Raw genomic sequence first — 21,210 nt, 5'->3', positions numbered from 1 at the left:
TTTACCAATTTGGAAGCCTATTAGAGCCGAAGGCTCTAATCAGGCACTTCCAAAAACACCACTGTAATTCAAATGCCCAGTGCCCAAAAGGGGGCCGGACACCTGAATAGGGGGCGGCAGCGGTGACAATAGATAGATTCATGCAGTGCATGAATCTATCTATTGGGGATTGATGGGTGCAGGAGAGAGGGGGCGGTGCTCTTGCACCTTCTATGGGCGCACCGTCACTAATTCCTATTGGAAGATTTCCCCTTTACTTCACTTCATCAGGAGTCAATAGCGAAAACTCCCCATCGTGGTCGGTAGGAAGAATGCAACTCCTACAGTGATGGTCAGAATGTCACATACAGCTAAAAAGATCATTGGGTCATGATGCTGGCTTTGCCAGGTGTTGTTGGTCCTGGAACTATGCAGACACCATTCTGAGACAGGTGTTATCACAAAATGTACCTCAGTTGAAATATTGATGCTGACTTTGCCATGTGTCATTGGCCCTGGATCCCCTACCAGCCTCTAGAGGAACCCTAGTTGAGGATGGCTCATCTACAACAAGAAAAACCTTTCTCATCCTTTTAACCTCATTGGAATGCCTAAAATAGTTTTCAGGTCTTCTAGAACCCATACTAAAATAAATTCCTCAGGGGTCAATGGGGAAATGCCCTATAAATTGGTGGTCAGTAGGAAGAATTCCACCCTTATAGACAGCTAAAAAGATAATTGTGCATTGCTGCTGGATTTGCCAAGTAGAGTTAACCCAGGAACTGTGAAGGAACCATCCGATTAGGAGGTCAATCAGCCACGTCTCAGGGAACTCCTAACAGCCTTTGGAGGAACCATAAGGTTTTATAGAACCCTGGTTGATAATGAATGATCTAAAACAAAATAAGCCTTTCTCAACCTTTTAACCTCAGGGGAATCCCTAAAATAATTTTCAGGTCTCTGGGCATTAGATGGGAAGTCATTCAGTCACAACTCAAGGAAACCCTAACAACCTTTGGAGGAACCCTAGGATTCCATGGAACCATGGCTGATAATGACTGATCCAAAACAAAATAAGCCTTTCTCAAATTTTTAACCTCAGGGGAACCCCTAAAAAAGGTTTCCAGGTCTCATGGAATTAGATGGGAAGTCATTCAGCTACATCTCAAGGAAACCCTAGCAACCTCTGTAGAAACCCTAGGATTTTTATGGAACCATGGCTGAGAATGGCTGATCCGAAAGAAAATAAAGTCTTGGCATTAGATACACTTTAATGTAAATGCTGTCTAAATACTGTCAATTTTCAGGTACTCATGAACTGGAGAAAAAAATTTGGCGAGCGCGTCAAGTTCTGGTTTGCATATTAGCCCTTCCCCCACTGCAAGGTAAGTAGGTGAAAGTATGCATTGGTTAGTGCTTCCAAGAGCTAATTTTTAAACAATACACTGCTTTTCCATTAGACCATAGTCATCTAAATTGAATTATGTTCCTATGATCCATTTCTGAGCTGCCTTATGAAATAAACCATAGATAGGCTAAACAAAACAAAGACGTGAGTATAAATACAAAGCAGCTCTGACAGATAAATCTATTATCTCTGTGTACTTTAAGTTCTGACGTATGAAATTTAGCTCAATACTGTCAACCTTTTCCATCCCAGATTTGTAGAGTTCTAAAGTCCTCGCACTTTTCACAAAGCTGAGCCCTAGCTACACAAAAGCTTACAATCTAATTTTAGCGTCAAGGCATTCATGTAAATAAAGTACCGTCCAAGGTCACCAGAGGCTGACACAAGGCACTGTGCTAGAGTCTCCAGTGTGTCCTTGGTGTAGTGCCAGCACATTTAACCACTGAGCCTGCTATTTCTCCCATTGTAAATTATACCTATTTATATGACGTTGTCCCAGCTCTGGTGTGTATCTGTCTGTGTGGGGCTGTTAGGAGTAGATCTGGGGTATATCCGTCTTTGAGGCGCTGTGATGGATGGCTCTGGGGTATATCTGTCTTTGAGGGGCTGTTCCCAGCAGCTCTGGGGTCTAACATGAAGTTTTGGCACAATGCTCACATCATATTCTGTATATATAACTATGTTTAGTTTTTGTACTGGAAGTATTTTGACTGTTATTTTTTTAATCTCAGCTGGGCAAACTTTCAACTATGTGCTCTTAAAAGAAAGAGTGAGAGACGTCTGGCACCATTAACCCCTTTAAAGCAGGGCAGAACTTTCTCTCCTTGTTTAACTCTATCGGGGTGGTTGTGCAATGCAACGTAGAAATGAAAGCCCAACGTAAAAGATACTTTTACATTTTGAAAGCAAAAAACTAATTTAAGAGGAACTCCAGGCAACAAATTAAAGTGGATTTTTTTTATTATTATTATGCCCCCTGCATAGTGCCAATATTGGTCTTGATAGTGCCAGTCTTCATTTACACTCTCCATACTCCAGTGCTGCCCAGCAACTGCTGCCAAGTTGTTACTTTATGAGTAGAGTTCAATACTGGTTCTAAAATAGATCTGTGATGTTGTTTTCTGGAGTCCATCCAAGTTTTGTATTGAGCCCTGATGAAGGGGGAGTGGTGTGACCCCCCGAAACACGTTGAATATTTTATGACTTTTTCTAACAATTAAAATGATCTTGGACTCTTTCTTTCTGGCACTCTTTTTTATACTTCTACTTTTTGAGCTACTGTTGGGTGCAATTCAAAGGAAGCCTTGCCTCTCTGAAACCTCTCCAGAGCTATTGAGCTTGCGTGAAGTTTTCCTTCATCTGATTACTCATGCAAGTCTAAAAGTTCCCAGCACCTCTATGATTATGTTGTTCTGCAGTGCTGTCCTTGACTTCTTCCTTGGTCCAGTGCCAGCTGTCCTCTTTAGGGCAGAATGATACTATGTCATTCTGCCCATGTCCTGTCATCCCAGCCAGTGGTTTACACCCCCTTTCCTGGGCGTAATCAGATGGCTGGGCTTGCAGTACTCCAAAACCGAATGGCTCTCATGTGTCATTGTATGAGCACCACGCAGTCCTGGAAGAATGCATGCCCCACCGCAGAAGAAGCTGGGGATGATGACACAGGCCAAGCAAGAAGACTTTTAGAAAAAAGTTATGTATAGGGGTTAAAAAAATAAATATCGGGGAGGACTTTGAGGGTTGGAGGAGATGGAAGGGTGGGAAATCCTAGAGTTCTGCTTTAAGTCAATAAACTGTTATTTCCTTGCGAGGAACATTGCTACTTTTTACATTTAGAAAGATCACTTAAATTACCGTATTTATCTGCGTATAACACGTGCCGGCGTATAACAGGCACGCTGAGGGAATTTTAAGGAAAAAAACTTTTAGGAGGGAAGTTTAAGGAAAAAAAACTTACATTTAAATGTCCATCAATGCAGCCTCATCAGTGTCTATCTGCAGCCTTGTCCATCATTGCAGCCTTGCCCAGTGTCCATCTGCAGCCTTGTCCATCATTGCACCCTTGCCCAGTGTCTATCTGCAGCCTTGCTCAGTGACTTTGCAGCATTGCCCAGTCTCTTTGCAGCGTTGCCCAGCCTCATTGCAGGCTGATTATTTAAAATTGGCGCCAATCTCTGCTGACTGTGAGCGGAGAGGAGCGAGCGCCGCCAACATACACAAAGCCGAGTGTACTCGGCTAGGCTCGGCTCCTCTCGCAGTCCCGCCCAATGATGGACATAACACAGGTCCAATGGCGGGACTGTGAGCGGAGCCGAGAGGAGCCGAGCGCCACTGAGATACACATAGCCGAGTGTACTCGACTAGGCTCGGCTCTGCTCACAGTCATGCCCAGTCCCTGTGTTATGTCCATCATAGGGCGGGACTGGGCGTGACTGTGAGCGGAGCCGAGGCCTAGCAGCGGCGCTCGCTCCTCCACTCAAATCAGCAGGGGGTCGGCATATAACACGCACTTACGATTTTCCCCTGATTTTAAGGTGAAAAAAGTGTGTGTTATACGCCGATAAATATGGTACTTTAAATCCAAATATGATTTAAATTAGCTAAATGCATTCCGGATGCTCCAAAAAGTCTTACAGTTCATTTTTTTTAGAAACCACCTTGCAGTACTAGGGTCATTGGTTTGAATCCCAACCACAACACTACCTGCATAGAGTTTTCAAGTTTTCTCTGTGCTTATGTGGGTTTTCTCTGGGTACTCTGGTTTCCTACCAAACTCCAAAGACATGCTTGAAGGTTAAAGTGGAACTAAAGTTCCGTTGTTGCAAACAGTAAGTAGACAGGCTCTTTATTGCAGAAAAGACATGCAATAAGATACACCTTCCTGCCTGCTTACTGTTTTCCCCAGAATGTAAATTCAGCAGCACATGCACAGCATGTGTCGGCTGGTGCTAAACATTTTTGGTGGGCCGGCAAATAAACCCCCTCAGGTTCGCACTTCCCCCTCTGCAGTCACTGCGCCACGGCTTCCCCAGCTTCCACCTGGGTAACCCAGTCTTCTTTAGATCCCCCTCCTGTCCTGTTTGGCCAGGAGGAAAACCAGGAACCGAGGGCGAATATTGATTCAATAGTATCACAAGTAGGAGGGTTCAGGGCACCTTGAGACAACCTTTTACAAGCCAATTAGAGCCTCAGGCTCTAATCATGTGCTTGTAAAAAAATGATAGACCTCATAGAATGCCATTAGTCTGGCGCCCTGCATGCAAACAAGGGGGGTGGCGCCTCTGCGCCCTTATGGACCGGCCACCACTGGGGGTGACATCATCTCATGCCAGCCAATGAAGATGGCAAAAGAAAAGCACACAGCAGAAGATGCTGAAGCCGAGCCCTACTATGCGTATGTATGTATGTGAGGTAGCAAACATAGACAGAAGGCTCCTTAAAAAGGAACTGCAGCCGACCTCCCCATTTTAAAAAAAATATTTTGCCCACTTACCTAATAGTGGTATCTGCACATTTCAGATATTCGCCCATCCAGTGGATTGTCCTGCACCGCCGTGGTTCACCCTGACGTCATCAAGAGGCCCACCGGCTCTTCTGGGTTCAGCAGGCGGGCCTCTTGATGATGTGACAATAGGCTTGCCCCCTCCTCCTGTTCTTCAATGAAAGGCTATGCCTCCTGGGTTATGTGATGTACATATCCCAGGAGGCACAGCGGGCAGTGTGCGTGTCATTCATGTAAGGTGGGTAATGTGCATGGAGAGGCGGGGTGGACCTTCAATAAAAATAAAAGACATAAACAAAAGGAAAAAAAAGCCTTATTCCTGCACAGGAAGGGAGGAGGGGTGGAGAGGAAGGATCTTCTGCAGGAGGGTGAAAGTCCGCTTTAAGGGCAGGGACTCATTTGAATGTACAATATATAAGTAAAGCACTTCGGAAATGATCCACACTATATAAATTAGAGGTCGACCGATATATCGGCCGATATTTGCCGTTTTTTTATTAATCGGCATCGGCCGATTGTGCTGATAAAAAGCCGATTTAGAACTGCAGCGGGACTTTGAAATTACTTCTGTAATAGAAGTCAGTGTAAGTTGCCTGAGTCGTCATAGAAATGTCTTTCCTACTCTCTGGGCAGGCTGCCAAGAAAAGAACAGAAAGATACAATGTTTACACTTGAATGAATGAAATCATCTCTGTGTGTAGTAGTTCTCAGTTTAACCATTTAAAGACTAAGGGTCCTTTCACACGGGGCAGATCAGTTCTGATCCGCCCCGTGGATATCCGTTTGCTCAGCGGGGATCACTCCCCCGATCCCCGCTGAGCAGGGAGATGACAGCTCCGTCTCTGCACACTGCGCAGGGACGGACCTGTCACAGCGCCGCTCTCCCCTATGGGAGATCGGATGACGACGGACCGCAGTGCCCGTCGTCACCCGATCCGATCCACAGACGGATGGAAAAATAGCTTTTTCCTCCGTTACACTTTTTCGGATCGGAGCGGGTCGGATGTCAGCGGACACGTCACCGCTGACATCCGACGCTCCATAGAGCTCTATGGAGCACCCGTTCAGGTCCGCCTGAAAAACTGACAGGCGGGCCTGAACGGGACGTCAGTGTGAAAGGACCCTAAATCTTTTCTGACACTTGTTGCTTACAAGTAAAAATCCTGTATTTTCTGCCAGAAAATCACTTAGACCCCCCCAAAAATTATATATATTTTTTTAGCAGAGATCCTAGGGAATAAAATAGCAGTTGTTGCAATATTTTATGTCACACAGCATTTGCACAGAGGTCTTTCAAATGCATTTTTTTGGGAAAAAAATACACTATTTAAAAAATAAAAATAAAATAAAAACAGCCCATTTTTTTTTTCGTCCAAAAGTTTTGACTACCTGTTTTTATTTAATATATAGTTTTTTTTATTTTTTTTTATCTAAATCATACATACAAGTAAACTGATTGGAGGTGAAGGCTGCTTTCACACTGGAGCGGGCAGGCGTTGATGGTAAAATGCAAGTTTTAGCGGCTCTTTACCATCATTTTAGCGGTGCTATTTGGCTGCTAGTGGGGCACATCTAACCCAGCTAGCGGCCAAGGAAGAGGTTAAATGCGCCCATGAAGCACTGCTGCCAAATCGCATTGCATGCGCTTCGGCAGTGGTGCCCATTCATATCAATGGGCAGGAGTGGTGGAGGAGCGGTATACACCACTCCAAACGTCCTGCTTGCAGGACTTTTTTTAAGATCCGAGCCATTTTGCAGGCACTTTACAGGCGCTATTTTTAGCCCAAAAGCGCCTGAAAAACGCCCCAGTGGGAAAGGTGTGTTGGATCAAGGGGGATTAAAAAAATAAATAATAATAAATAAAAAAGGAAAAAAATAAATAAATAAAATAAAATCGGCCTAACATATCGGCCCAAAAAAATCGGCATCATATATCGGCTATCGGCCGCCATGATTTCTAAATATCGGCATCGGCATCGGCCAGAGAAAAACCCATATCGGTCGACCTCTAATATAAATACCTGTAATAAATAAATAAATAAAAAGCAGACACAGCCAAAGTAGAAAAGCCTGTGCTCTGCCAGCATGCTGTAGAAAAGGATCATTGTTCTCTGTGTGGTAGCGATGCTCTCTATGCAGAGGTCCAACACACCCCCTACTGAGTCAGAGCTATAACTCTTATGCTGCGTACACATGATCGGATTTCTCGTCGGAAAAAGATATGACGGCTTTTCCGACGGGATTCCGCTCAAGTTTTCCTTGCATACACATGGTCACGCAAAAGTTTGCTAAAATTACAACTGTCAAGAACGCGGTGATGTACAACACTACGACAAGCCGAGAAAATGAAGTTCAATGCTTCCGAACATGCATCGAATTGTTTCCGAGCATGCGTAGGAATTTTGCACGTCAGAATTGCCACAGATGATCGGAATTTCGCCAGCAAAAGACAGATGGAGCATACACGCGGTCGCATTTTCCGACAAAAAACTCTCATCTATCTTTTGCAAGCCGAAATTCCAATCGTGTATATGCGGCATAACAATCTGCAAACTCATGCTCCCTACTAATTGATAAGCTCTAGCTCATATTAGGCAGGGGGCCTGTTGGTCCTTTGCAGAGTGACCAATGGTTCCATACACAGAGCAACGGTCCTTCTCTGCAGCCTGCTTGCTTTTCTATATATTAAAAAAAAGAACTGTAAGAATTTACACACCTTTTGTTTTGATGTACTTAGAATGTGTAGATCTTATATAACTAAGTTTTTTTTTCACAAGAAAATGTAACTAAAAGTTTAGTTGGGAATTTTTTTTTTCACAACATCCAATATACCAGTAATCAAATATTTCAAGAAGTGTTAACGTCCTACAGGACCTCTGGGAAAGGCTGCAGCCACTTGTTACATGATTCTCTGCAAAGTCAAACCTTTCACACTTCGAGTTTTAGGGGTAGGTGCTACTACAGGCTTGGAGACATTGCATTGCTTGAATCGCTGAGCATAATGGTTTGTATTATCTCAGGCTTGCTACGAAAAATGAATGCTGAGTGAAATGTAGAGCCTTTCAGCAGGCACGCTGTGTCCCCTGAGTCAGTTTAAATGCAAATTGTTCACGTCTGACTGGATTGAGCCTTTTTAAAAAAAAAAAAAAAAAAAAAAAAATTGCTTTACACAAGATTTGAAGGAAATCTTTAGATGTGGATATTTGCAGGGTGCTATTGCTGAACTCTTCTTCCAGAATTGTTGTTGGGCTAATCCAATGACTTTTCTGAGTCAATGACTTCCAAACAAGTATGCCTATTTGTGACTTAATTTTGACTTCGCTAGCTGAAACATAGGATGTTCCAAAAAAATCATCAGATTACTAACATTTTCAGGAGCACGGCAATGGAAACCTCTCCTGTTTCGAGGCAGGGACCTGGCCTCGAAACAAAAGGCCAGTTGCCTGCCTAAGAAGTAGTATACTAATCTCTCCAGCAGCCAAGTCTCTTATGTTTGCTCCATTCTAGCACTGCAGCCTCTGTCACTCTGATCGGCATTCAACGCTTCTGGTAATGTTAGATGCGTGTGTCCCTTACTGCGCAGTGTGCTTCCATCCTCCAACCCCTACATTGCTGCTAAATCCTGAGGTTGGAACCACAGTAAGTACATGCCTTCTGCTTAGCCCAGCTTTCCTAGAGGGAAAGAGAACCTATCCATAATAGCAACATAGGCAAAGGAAGGATCAGCTACTAAACATTTGTTGATAAAGAAATCAAAACTGTGAGCTGAATACCACTAAAAATGGAGTGAAGGGACATGTCTGGATTATTATTATTAGCATACAGAATTTATATAGCGCCAACGGGTTTGTGCAGTGCTTTACAAAATGAAGGGAGACCGTACAGCTAAAATACAATTCAATACAAGAGGGATCAGAGGGCATGAAGGGAGGAGGATCAAGTAATGTAAAACATAAGGATGAGCTGATGGAAAAAGTAAAAGTTCAGATAATTAGAGGCAGGTTAAGCTTCTCCAAAGAAATGGGTTTTCAGGGATCGCCTAAAGGTTGATAGGGTAGGAGACAGATTGGGTTAAGGAGTTCTAGAGAAAGGGAGAGGCTCTACAGAAGTCCTGGAAGTAACAATGGAGCTAGAGAGCAGGAGGTCTTGGGAGGAGCAAAGAATTGTGGTTGGTATTTTGAGATGAGATTGGTGATGTAGTATGGAGCATAGTTGTGGCTAACTTTGTAGGTGGGTTCTAGTGTTTTGCCTTTTATGTGTTGGGTGAGCGGAAGCCAAACGAAGGATTGGGTTAGCGGGCACTGAGCGGTTGGAAAGGTGGATGATTCGGACAGCAACATTCACGATGGACTGAAAGGGGGATAGATTATGTACAGATAGGCCATTGAGGAGGGAGTTGCAATAGTCAAGGCGAAAGATAATCAGGGAGTAAATTAATAGCTTTGTGGAGTCGTTAGATACGAAGAAGAGTATTTTGGATATGTTATGAAGACAGCAAGATTTCATAAGTGATTTGATGTAGGCCAAAAGGAGACTTCAGGATTACACCTAGCACTCTGGCATGAGTCAAAGGACTGATAGTTGTACTACTGATCTCGATTTAAGGGAGGGGGGGGCATTTATAGCTTCATTCACTAAGTAACATGGTAACGTTGCCATTTTTTTTGTATGTCAATATAAAAAAGGAACAGCAATACAAACTCTGGTAGTTTCTAATCCTTCTTCAATCCAAAACAAAAAAAAAAAAAACATTTTGGCTAAAGTAGGGCTTATGATGAACTCATACTTTGAAATATTGCCACAGTGCTAAGGGTATGTAAGTAAACAATATGATGACTCTGAAAGCCTGTAACATGTAACCCACCATATCAGGCTGAAAACCTTTGGCAAAGCCAAGTAAGTTTTTTTGGTCCGCATTGCTTTTCAAATTTTTTATGACTCAATTAATATATATAATTTACTAATCACAAATCAAAATACTGTCATCATCAATTGGTGCTGATATATCCTAGAAAATGAAAGCATGTTGAGCTAATAACATTTTTCTTCTTATGCTGCAGGTCTGTTTTTCTTCTGAAGATGCTTCAACTTTTCCTCATCACGTTTTTTCCTGGGCTGCTAGGTTCTGCATCTTCAGCTTTCTCTGGACAGCAACAGCATCCAATTCCTGACCCTTGCTATGATGAACACGGCCTACCTCGTCGCTGTGTACCAGAGTTTGTTAATGCAGCTTTTGGAAAAGAGGTTCAAGCCTCCAGCACATGTGGACGTCCATCTACCCGGCAGTGTGATGCCTCTGACCCAAAGCGAGCCCACCCACCATCCTATCTCACTGACCTCAACAGCGCTGGTAACATGACTTGCTGGAGGTCAGAAAGCTTCCCACGCCATTCTCCTCAAAATGTCAGTCTAACCCTTTCCTTGGGGAAGAAGTTTGAGGTGACCTATGTCAGCCTACAATTCTGCTCTCCTCGACCTGAATCTGTGGCTATCTACAAATCTATGGATTATGGGAAAACTTGGGTAGCCTACCAGTTTTACTCATCCCAATGCCGTCGGCTGTATGGGAAACCTAGCCGTGCCAGTGTTACCAAACAAAATGAGCAAGAGGCATTGTGCACAGATGGGCATACAGACCTTTATCCACTAACTGGTGGCCTTATAGCTTTTAGCACTTTGGATGGTAGACCTTCTGCCCAAGATTTTGATAACAGTCCTGTTCTGCAGGACTGGGTTACTGCCACCGACATTCGTGTGGTCTTCAGTCGCCCCCACCTACAAGGGAATAAAGACACTGATGTATCAGACGATGGACCAGGCTATTTTTACTCAGTTGGAGAATTTCAAGTGGGCGGCAGGTGTAAGTGCAATGGACACGCTTCTCGCTGTGGCAAAGACAAAGAGGGAAAACTGGTGTGTGACTGCAAACACAATACGGAGGGGCCAGAATGTGATCGGTGCAAGGCCTTTCACTATGATCGACCGTGGCAGAGGGCCAATGCTCGTGAGGCCAACGAGTGCATGGGTAAGTGTATGGCAACCATCACAAATGGAGTACACTCATTTACTTTGTTTTTTTTTGTGGAAACTGTGACTTATCAGTATGGGATCCAATATATTACCCAACTATGGTATTCCAAAATCAGTGATGCTATGGAAAGTGCCATATTATATATAAGTCTGACTTTTACATGGTACTGGTCAAACAATGAAAGATTTATGACTGGTTTTCATGGGAGACTGTGCATGTGTACGTTTCGGTAAATTGATGGTTTCACATGTACAAGGCTCTTAAAGTTCTCCTTTGCCTGGTTTGCAGTATTTAAAGTTAAACTAAACTCCTGCATAAGAATAGTTTTGTAGATCACTGTAAGTAAAGCAAGAGCAAATTATTTAAAAATACATACAGTTTTCCCTTGATCACACTACATGCACTGGGCATATTATGTACAGCCTTAGTATGAACCGTGGAAGGTGTATGCAGAAAAGGGTAACTTACTGTTGAGCAACTGAGTAAAGCATGGTACTCACCTGTAGGCAGGTGGAATTGGATGCATTTACCTTTGAGTAGGACCCCTCCCCTAAGGGGAATGAGTGGGAGGGAGACCTAATAGGTAATGGGGCTTGGAGTTCAATTTGGGCCTGGAGAAGGAAAGAGAAAGGAGGTCAGCAGGACTCATCCTTGTTTCCACCTTGCCAGTTGGGGGGGGGGGGGGGGTGAGGAACGAAGGAAGCTATGTCAGAGGTAAGAGAGAGGCATTGCACATTGGACATTAGGATTGCCACCTCATCCCTTTAAAACCTGAACACTTATTAATTGAAAGAAGAATCAGTGCTACTACTCATATAACATATTGATGACAGAGCTCACGGATGCTTGATCCACAGTTAGCTGTGGATCAAGCTGAGTTAGCTGAGTGGACCACCTATTGCAGCTGATTTTCCTTTTTGCATTCAGTCAAAACAATTAAGGGGGGGAGCCTGTGATCTTTAAAACTACTATTTTTTTCAAAGTTTTAGGGTAGGGACTGATGTGAGTGTGCAATGTATAGGGATAGGGACAATTGTAGACACTCACTCAGGTTGAACTGGATGGACTGGTGTCTTTATTCAACCTTAGTAACTATGTAACTATGTATATGTGTGTAATGTGACTAAGGCCTTATAGGCTGAACTGCGTCAACTAATTTTATCTGCGTTTGTACACTGTTTTTCCAATAAAAAGATCAACAACCAGTGTGCCGATCAACTTTTTAACATATTAATTACACAGGTTCTGTGGCCGATTAAGGTGGTACTTAAAGTGGAAGTAAACCCACTTTTTTAACTTTTACCTACAGGAAAGCCTATAATAAGGCTTACCTGTAGGTAAAAAAAATATCTCCTAAACCTGTACGGTTTAGGAGATATTCCCCTCGGTATGCGCCGCTGACTGCAGCGGCGCATGCGCACAAGGGGGTTCTCTCCGCGAAAATCCGGCAGCGCTCGTCCGGCCGGATTTAAATCTCCCGCGCGCATGCGCGGGAGTGACGATATCGCGGCTCCGGCCACTCACAGCGCCGGAGCCGCGATACCCGGAAGAGACGCCGAGGGAGCATGTCGGCTTCCTCGGCGTGGATCGGGCGAGATGTCGGGGCCTCGTTCTAAGGTAAGTATTTCATAATGAGCTAGTATGCGGTGCATACTAGCTCATTATGCCTTTTGCTTTGCAGGTTTAAAAAAAAAAAAAAAAAAAAATGCGGGTTTACTACCGCTTTAAACTCAATTAGTGCTTTATCTGCATTAAATTAGCCTCAAAACCTGTGTAATGAATATGTGTTCCGTTTTAAAGGGATGTGGTGGCAACCATTTTGGACATGGGTCTCTGGTGTAACCTGGTTGTCAAGCCTGATAAAGAATAGACCAGCACTTGGATACCCCTCGGAAGGAGAAGGTGAAGTTGCACAGCCAGTAGGGTGGACAGAGGGTCGGTCTCCGCCTACCACCCACACATCAGGCAGAGTAGTTGGACAAAAGGCTTGCATTGCCCAGGAGGTCAGTCCACATTGGGGGGTTGGCTAAGCTGCTCGCCATTGCCACACATGTGGCAGTCTGTCACCCGACAACACATGGCTGAAAATCAGCCAGTTTAGCAGGAACCAGCCTACTTTTATGTGTATAACTGTCTGGAATGGTCATGCTGGAAAACCAGCATTCGGCTGCAAGCACTGATCAGTGTATTCTGGTGGTGGGGGAGTCCCCCTGTCAGAATACAATGTGTCAGCAGGAGCGATCCCTGCATCAGCATGACTGTGTTGATGTGTGTTGATGTGTGTTGATGTGTGTTGATGTGTTCATGTGGGAATCTGTCAGGTTTTTTTTCCATTCAACCTGCTTGTTGGACGAAAAGGAAACTGTATGTGTGTACCCAGCTTAACTGTTGCCATCCTAGGAAGTAAAGGAAGTGCCTGTGGGTACATTTTGTAGGTAGGATCACCAGGTATGATTTAAAGAAGAATTCCAGGTATTGATATTTTCTAATGGTTGTATTAGTCCAACTTGGACCATACCTATGGGATCCCCCTGGAATCTGGAAATTACTGTAGTAGACACCTACTACTCTCCACTCCAGTGATCTCCACTAGCTTCTGGGTCCCATTCCCTGCTGCATTATTAACAAAGTAGGTTACCCGCTTGGCTTGGGCACCATTCAGAAAAGGGTTTGCATTTTCTCAATGAATGCAAAGCATTTTCTGATTGGATGAGGTGAAGGGGTGGGATGGCAACATAATTATCTCCATCCTCCTCAACTCAGAAAATGTTTTACATTAATTGAGAAAACACAAAGTGTCTCTTAATTAGGCCAAACAAGCTTACTGTGTTCAGTAAGCATCAGGACAGCCACTTGGCATCTGGAAGCTGGTAGAGATCACTGTAGTAGCAGTGCTATAATGATTCCCAGCTTCCAGTGGGATCAACTAGATACGCTATATGCAGAGTTATATTGTCCAAGCTGGACCAATGTATGCAACTATCTAAAAATAGCTATACCTGGAATTCTTCTTTAACAAAAGGAGGAAAATGTAAAAAGGATGGCATTACAACAACACAGGCAGCAATAGATTTTGTTAAATTGTTTGGGTTTAGATACACCTTAACTGTGTATGTCCAGGCATTACCCAAATTAGCTCTAAACCTCCCACTCCCTCTCTAGAGAGGCAGCATTCTTTTTCCTTTTACCTTGTTCCTGTAGTGAGATTTTTTTTTTTTATTCCTTGTGTCACTATGACATCATCACCAACCTTGTAAAACTGTTGCAGGGGAAACTGCTACAAACTCAGTTCCCAATGACATAGGCATGCCCCCAGAACTACATCTCCCAAGAACCCTTTCCCTACACATGGTGTGTGGGAAAGTTCTTGGCAGTCAAGGCAGAATTGTTGTTTTATATTAATTGCAGTTCAGCAAGACACCATTTTGCCGGGAAGGAAATCAATGTATACATGTAGAGAAGAGAGGGGTGCAGATTTCCGCAGTCCAGGAGGTGGGACTGACAACACTGGTTGGGATTTTAGTGGAGGAAAGATGCTGTATTGACACCGCAAACAGGAACTTAGAAGCACACTGGATTTGGACAGTTGTTTTGTTCTTTCAGCTTTTTTTTTTAAGGAATGAACATCATATTTTTTTTTGTCCTTTAATTAAAATTGACATTAAACAATATCCTTAGGCTAGCCATAGTTTTTTTTTTTCAGACAGCGGACACAAAAAAATTGAGCAGATTCTTCCATCCACACAAATGAGATGGATGGGGAAATCACCTTTGACAGGTCTTCAGACAGCGAGACCCACTGCTGTCAGAATACACTGATCAGTCCCTGATTAACAAAATATACCCGCACGTCCTTTCGACTGAAGTTGATCTAAAGCATAGTACACACCGCTTGGTTGGACGAAAAAAAAAAAAAAACTGGCGGCTCAGATTGGAGCTGATGTACCAACAATCCAATGTTAGTACAGCAATCTCCTCTGCTTTGCTATCGTGTTCTGAGTGGGAGATGCCCCTTTTCAGTGCTTAAACACTCCGGTCAGCGCTGACAGCGATGATAGGGAGCTGGTCGGAAGACCTTTTTTGCTCATGAGCCTTCAACAGGCTCATGGGCAAAATTTGGCTGGTTTCAATTGACATTCCGTGTGTACTAGGCTTAAGAAAGCAACAACCATACACTGATCAAAGTTTGGCCGGTCTCTGCTTTGAACCAGCTGAATTACGATCGGTGTGTGGCCAGAATTATTCTCCAAAAATGCACATCCCCTACTTAATGGACATGTTATCTATTTTTCATAAATTTGTTTCTAATGCCCTGTACACACGGTCGGACATTCCGACTAAAAAATCAGTCGGATTTTTTTCGACAGATTTTGGTCCAAACTTGTCTTGCATACACACGGTTGCACAAAGTTGTTGGAAAATCCGATCGTTCTGAATGCGGTGACGTAAAACACATACGATGGGACTATAAAAGGGCCAGTAGCCAATAGCTTTTGTCTCGTTATTTATTCTGAGCATGAGTGGCACTTTGTCCATCAGAATTGTCTACACACGATCGGAATTTAAACAAACGCATTTTGTTGTCGGAAAATTTTAGATCCAGCTCCCAAGCTTTGTGTGTCGAAAATCCTGACGGAAAAAGTCCGATGGAGCCCACACACAATCGGATTTTCCGACAACATGATCTGATCTCACATTTTCCATCGGAAAGTCCGACCATGTGTACGGGGCATTATTGTGTTACTGCCTCCTTGTTCCCTGTGAGCTCCCATGGTCATGTGCAATGTGCACTACGAATTCCATAGTCCAAATTCCCTAGTTCATTTCGGGAGCTAGCTAGAAAGAGGGTGGCTATGTTCCTACATACATTGGGAGCATGGAGAACACCGGAATAGCCACTGCTAACATTAAAAAAAAAAAACGGAATTTGGAGATATAGAGGAGGCTGAGAGCAATAGAAGGTACTTTAATGATAAATACTTTTATAGATTTTTTTTGTGTAAACCAGGATTTAGTGTCGCTTTAATCCAGCCTTTCTCAACCTTTTCAACACAGAGGAACCCTTGAAATAGTTCTCCGGTCTCAGGGAACCCCTGCTAAAAATTTGAAATCTACAACTCATGATACATTAATGCAATGGTCAGTGGGAAGAATGGTCCTTACATTTGTGGAAGAATTGGGAAGAATTACCTCCTAAGCCCATGTACACAAGGTCGGACATTCTGATAACCAAATCCGTCGGATTTTGTCCGACGGATTTTGTCCGAAACTGTTGCATACACACGGTCGGACAAAGTTGTTGGAAAATCCGATTGTACATAACGTGATGGCGTTATTTCGTTACAACGGGACTACGTTCAGGCTAGTAGCCAATAGCTTTGGTCTAGGAATTTGATCTGAGCATACGTGGCACTTTGTCCGTCGGAGTAGGCTACACATGATCGGAGTATGTCCGATCGGAGCATTTTGTCGGAAAATTTTACGGACAAGTTGGAAAACTTGGTCCGTCGGAAACAGCCCGATGGAGACCACACACAGTCGGATTATGCGACAAAACGGTCCGATAGGACACATTCCGTCGGAATCTCCGACTGTGTGTACAAGGGCTTACAGATAGCTAAAAAGATCAATAGTGTCAGTGGGAACTTATCTGAGAGGCAGAAATTGCCCAATGCTGAAGGAACCCCTAGCAGACTCTGGAGGAACCCTAGGGTTCCACGGAACCCTGGTTGAGAATCACTGCTTTAATCTATAAAACATCTAGCCACCTTTTCTTCCCTCTCTTACTGCAATCCTGGTAGACCTCTTTTAGCACAATCCGTTTTTTTCTCCAGCTCTGTTTTCATCCCTTCCACCTTCCATAAAACTGTTCCTCTCCCTCCTCCTGGAAGCACCGCCACCCCACCCTCCCTGTGACTTTTCAACAACGACACCTCATCCGCTTTGGAGAACAGATGCTCTAATTAGCACCAATTAAAGGAATCCTCTCTAGTCTTAGCGGGAGGTCCTCTTGCACACTGGCTCTCCCCATGTCTCTGCTTAGTAGAAAAGGAACCATCTGTGTGGGAGGCATCTTACAGCATCCACCAGTGGGCAAGAAAATAAAAAGACAGTGATATTGTGCCAATATCAGGAAATTCTACACCTGTACGACCAAAGCTTCTAAGTCCTATTTACAGCTCGGGCTTGAGAAGTGCCTAGACGCACAGACACATTTCCAGGAAAAGATGCAAACATTTTGCTTTGCAGGAAAGAGTGTAAAGTTAATTAGTTAATTATCTGTTAATTAGGGAAGTGCCAGAACTCTGGTATTTGGCAAGCTCTGAAAGATTCAGATGTCTGCTAATGAAATGCTAAGTATAGCCAATTAAATGTAAGTTTTACATTCCTTGTAATTTTTACAGTTGCATGACAAATAAGATAATTGGTGCGATGACCCATGTAATTGTCATTCACCATGAAAGATATACAGACTAGAAGGGGCCATTGACCACATGAGCTGTGATTTTCTGCAAGTTGGAAAGAACTGAATTTCATTTTAAAGTTGACGTTCAGCCATGGCCAAAAGTTTTGAGACTAACACAAATATTAATGTTCACAAAGTCTGCTGCCTCTGTGTTTTTAGATCTTTTTGTCAGATGTTACTGTGTTATTAGTGTCAAAGGCTTTTATTGACAATTACATTAAGTTTATGCAAAGAGTCAATATTTGCAGAGTTGACCCCTCTTTTTCAAGACCTTTGCAATTTGCCCTGGCATGCTGTCAATCAACTTCTGGGCCATGTCCTGACTGATGGCAGCCCACACTGGCATAATCAATGCTTGGAGTTTGTTAGAATTTGTCTTGTTTTTTTTTGTTCCCCCCACCTCTTGACGATTGACCACAAGTTCTCAATGGAATTAAGGTCTGGGGAGTTTCCGGATCATGGACCTAAAATGTAGATGTTTTGTTCCCCAAGCCACTTATGCCACGTACAAACGACCGGACTTTTCAAGGGACTAGGTCCGGCGGTCTTTCCGACTGAGTTTCGGCGGTGTTCCAACGGACTTTCCGAATGAACGGACTCACACAATGACACCAAAGTCCGACGGATTCGAACGTGATGACGTACGACTGGATTAGGATAAGGAAGTTCATAGCCAGTAGCCAATAGCTGCCCTAGCGCCGTTTTTTGTCCGTCGGACTAGCATACACACGAATGGATTTCTCGGTCCGACGGAGTTCCGGTGGAAAAATGTAAAACATGTTCTATTTCTAAAGTCCGCCAGATTTTTAGCAAGCAAAGGTCCGATGGAGCACACACAAGATCGAATTGTCCGACGGACTCGTCAAAAAGTCCGGTCGTGTGTACGCGGCATTAGTTATCACTTTGGCCTTATGGCAAGGTGCTCCATCATGCTGGAAAAGCCATTGTTCGGCAACCATCTTTTCTTGGATGGTTGGGAGAAGTTGCTCTCGGAGGATGTGTTTGTACCATTCTTTATTCATGGCTGTGTTCTTAGGCAAATTTGTGAGTGAGCCCACTCCCTTGGCTGAGAAGATACCCCACACATAAAAGGTCTCAGGATTACTGTTGGTATGACACAGGACTGATGGTAGCACTCAACTTTTCTTCTCTGGACAAGGCTTTTTCCAGAAAGAAGAAAGAAATGGCTGCACATTTAGAACTTCTGATTGGCTTTTATTTTGCTTCATAAAGATAACACCAGAGACACCAAACTGTGGTCACGTAAACGCGTTTCACACATGCATATTGTGCTTAATCATTACCAATTTCCCCATGGAGGTGGGCTGGGGCTAGCACTCTGCAAGATACTCCAATCAGCCTTATCTTTATACCCCCGGAGCAGCGATTATTTTTCTTGTATACAAGGATTTTTCCGGATGTCCCAAACAATCAGAAAGGGGATTCATCAGAGAAAATGACTTTACCCCAGTCCTCAGCAGTCCAATCCCTGTACCTTTTGTAGAATATCAGTCTGTCCCTGATGTTTTTCCTGGAGAGAAGTGGCTTATTTGCTTCCCTTCTTGACACCAGGCCATCCTACAAAAGTCTTCTCCTCCCTGTGCGAGCAGATGTACTCACACCTGTCTGCTACCATTCCCGATAAAGCTCTGCCCTGGGGGTGCCCCGATCCCACAGCTAAGCTGTAGGAGATGGTCCTGGCGCTTGCTGAACTTTCTTGGGCGCCCTGAAGCCTTATTCACAAATGCAGTGAAAATGTTTTTTATAGGATTAAGTTCATTTTCACGGAAAAGAGGGACTATGCAATTATTTACAATTCATCTGGTCACTCTTCATACCATTCTGGAGTATTTTCAAATTGCCATCATAAAAACTGAGGCTGCAGATTTTGTGAAAATTAATAGTTGTGTCATTCTCAAAACTTTTGGCCACGACTGTAGATGTAAAATGTAACTACATTATTTTTTTTAAAGCACTATGGGGGTGATTTACTAAACTTGGAGACTGCAAAATCTGGTGCAGCTGTGCATGGTAGCCAATCAGCTTCTAACTTCAGCTTGTTCAATTAAGCTTTGACAACAAAAAACAACTGGAAGCTGATTGGCTTCTATGCAGAGCTGCACCAGATTTTGCACACTTTGGTTTTAGTAAATCAACCCCATATCTCTTCAGAACAAAAAATTCTCTTAAACCGATTCCGGACCGCCCACCGTAAATATACTGCGGCAGGGTGGCCGCTTTGTGATTGGCTGCAGCACCAACCAATCAGAGGCTGCAAGACATTACCAAAGAGAGCCCTGTATAGGTAAACAAAGACACTGCTCTTCTCTGACAGCAGCCATGTGCTGTTTTTTTTGTTTGAAGTAAAAAAACAGCACATTGCTTAGTAAAAACAGCACACAGCACCCACAGTAATACATGTTGGCCACACAATTAACCCCTGCATCGCACTAAATGTTAACCACTTCCCTGCCTGTGTCATTAGTACAGTGACAGTGCATATTTTTAGCACTGATCTCTGTAGTGGTGTCACTGGTTCCAAAAAAAGTGTCAGTTAGGTGTCCAATTTGTCCGTCACAATATCGCAGTCCCGCTATAAGTTGCTGATCATCGCCATTACAAGTAAAAAATTAAAAATAAATAAAAATTCCATAAATATATCCTATAGATTGCAGACACTATAACTTTTGCACAAACCAATCACTATACGCTTATTTGGATTTTTTTTTTACCAAAAATATGTAGCAGAGTACATATTGGCCTAAACTGATGAAGAAAGTTTTTTTTGCTTTTTTATTGGATATGTTTTATAGCAGAAAGTAAAAAATATTTTATTTCTTTCAAAAATCGTCTGTCTTTTTTGTTTTTGTTTATAACGCAAAAAATATAAGCTGCAAAAAGAAAGCTCTCTTTGTGGGAAAGAAAGGACATACATTTTATTTGGGTACAGTGTCACATGATTACACGATTTTCAGTTAAATAAGTATGGCAAAAAAATGGCCTGGTCATGAAGGGGGGGGGGGGGGGTAGTAATGGGGGAGGGGGGAAAGGACAAGTAGTGGGCTGCCCGCTGCCATTACTATTAAAAAAAAAAAAAAATATCCCATAGTTTGTAGACGATATAACTTTTGCGCAAACCAATCAATATACGCTTATTGGTATTTTTTTTACCAAAAACACGTAGCAGAATACATATTGACCTAAATTGATGAATAAATTATATTTTTTCAAATTTTTTTTCAGTTTTATAGCAAAAAACAAAAATAATGTTTTTTACATTTTTTTTTAAATTGTCGGCTTTTTTTTGTTTATCGTGCAAAAAATAAAATAAAAACGCAGATGTGATCAAATACCACCAAAAGAAAGCTCTATTTGTGGGGAGAAAAAGTACATACATTTTATGTGGATACAGTGCTGCATGGCCACGCAATTGTCAGTTAAGGTAACGTGGTGCTGTATCGCACAAACAAATGCCTGGTCATGAAGGGGGTAAATCTTCTGGAGGGCAAGTGGTTAAGTGAAGGTCCACTTTAAGGCTGCTTTCACACTGATGTGCTTTACAGGCGCTATAGCGCTAAAAGTAGGCTTATTGGGAAAAAATAAAAATAGCGCCTGTAAAGAGCCTCACCTCTCGCTCCAGTGTGAAAGCGAGTGCTTTCAGACTGGTGCGGTGCGCTTGCAGGATGTCACAAAAAGTCTTTGCATCGCTGTAGGAGCGGTGTATACACCGCTTCTAAAGCGCCCCTGCCCATTGAAAACAATGGGCAGCGCTGCAGAACCGCCGGCAAAGCGCCGCTGCCCCCAGCGTGAAAGCAGCCTAAATC

General features: G+C 43.2%; 1 protein-coding gene across 1 annotated transcript in view; it reads left to right on the top strand.

The window, feature by feature from the left end:
• Window positions 1-21,210, top strand: part of NTN3 (netrin 3) — a 195,216-nt gene that overhangs the window by 47,571 nt on the left and 126,435 nt on the right. Inside the window, exon 2 of the mRNA XM_077449223.1 lies at window positions 9,950-10,914. Within this exon, the coding sequence (XP_077305349.1) occupies window positions 9,969-10,914 (946 nt within the window). The 5' untranslated portion in view covers window positions 9,950-9,968. The remainder of the gene's footprint in view (window positions 1-9,949; window positions 10,915-21,210) is intronic.

This window comes from Lithobates pipiens, unplaced genomic scaffold, assembly GCF_037356315.1.
Source record: "Lithobates pipiens isolate NorthernLeopardFrog02 unplaced genomic scaffold, aLitPip1_a1.2 Scaffold_22, whole genome shotgun sequence".
Taxonomy (NCBI): domain Eukaryota; kingdom Metazoa; phylum Chordata; class Amphibia; order Anura; family Ranidae; genus Lithobates; species Lithobates pipiens.
The sequence above is the reverse complement of the archived record's forward strand: the minus strand, read 5'-3'. Positions and strand labels throughout refer to the sequence as shown.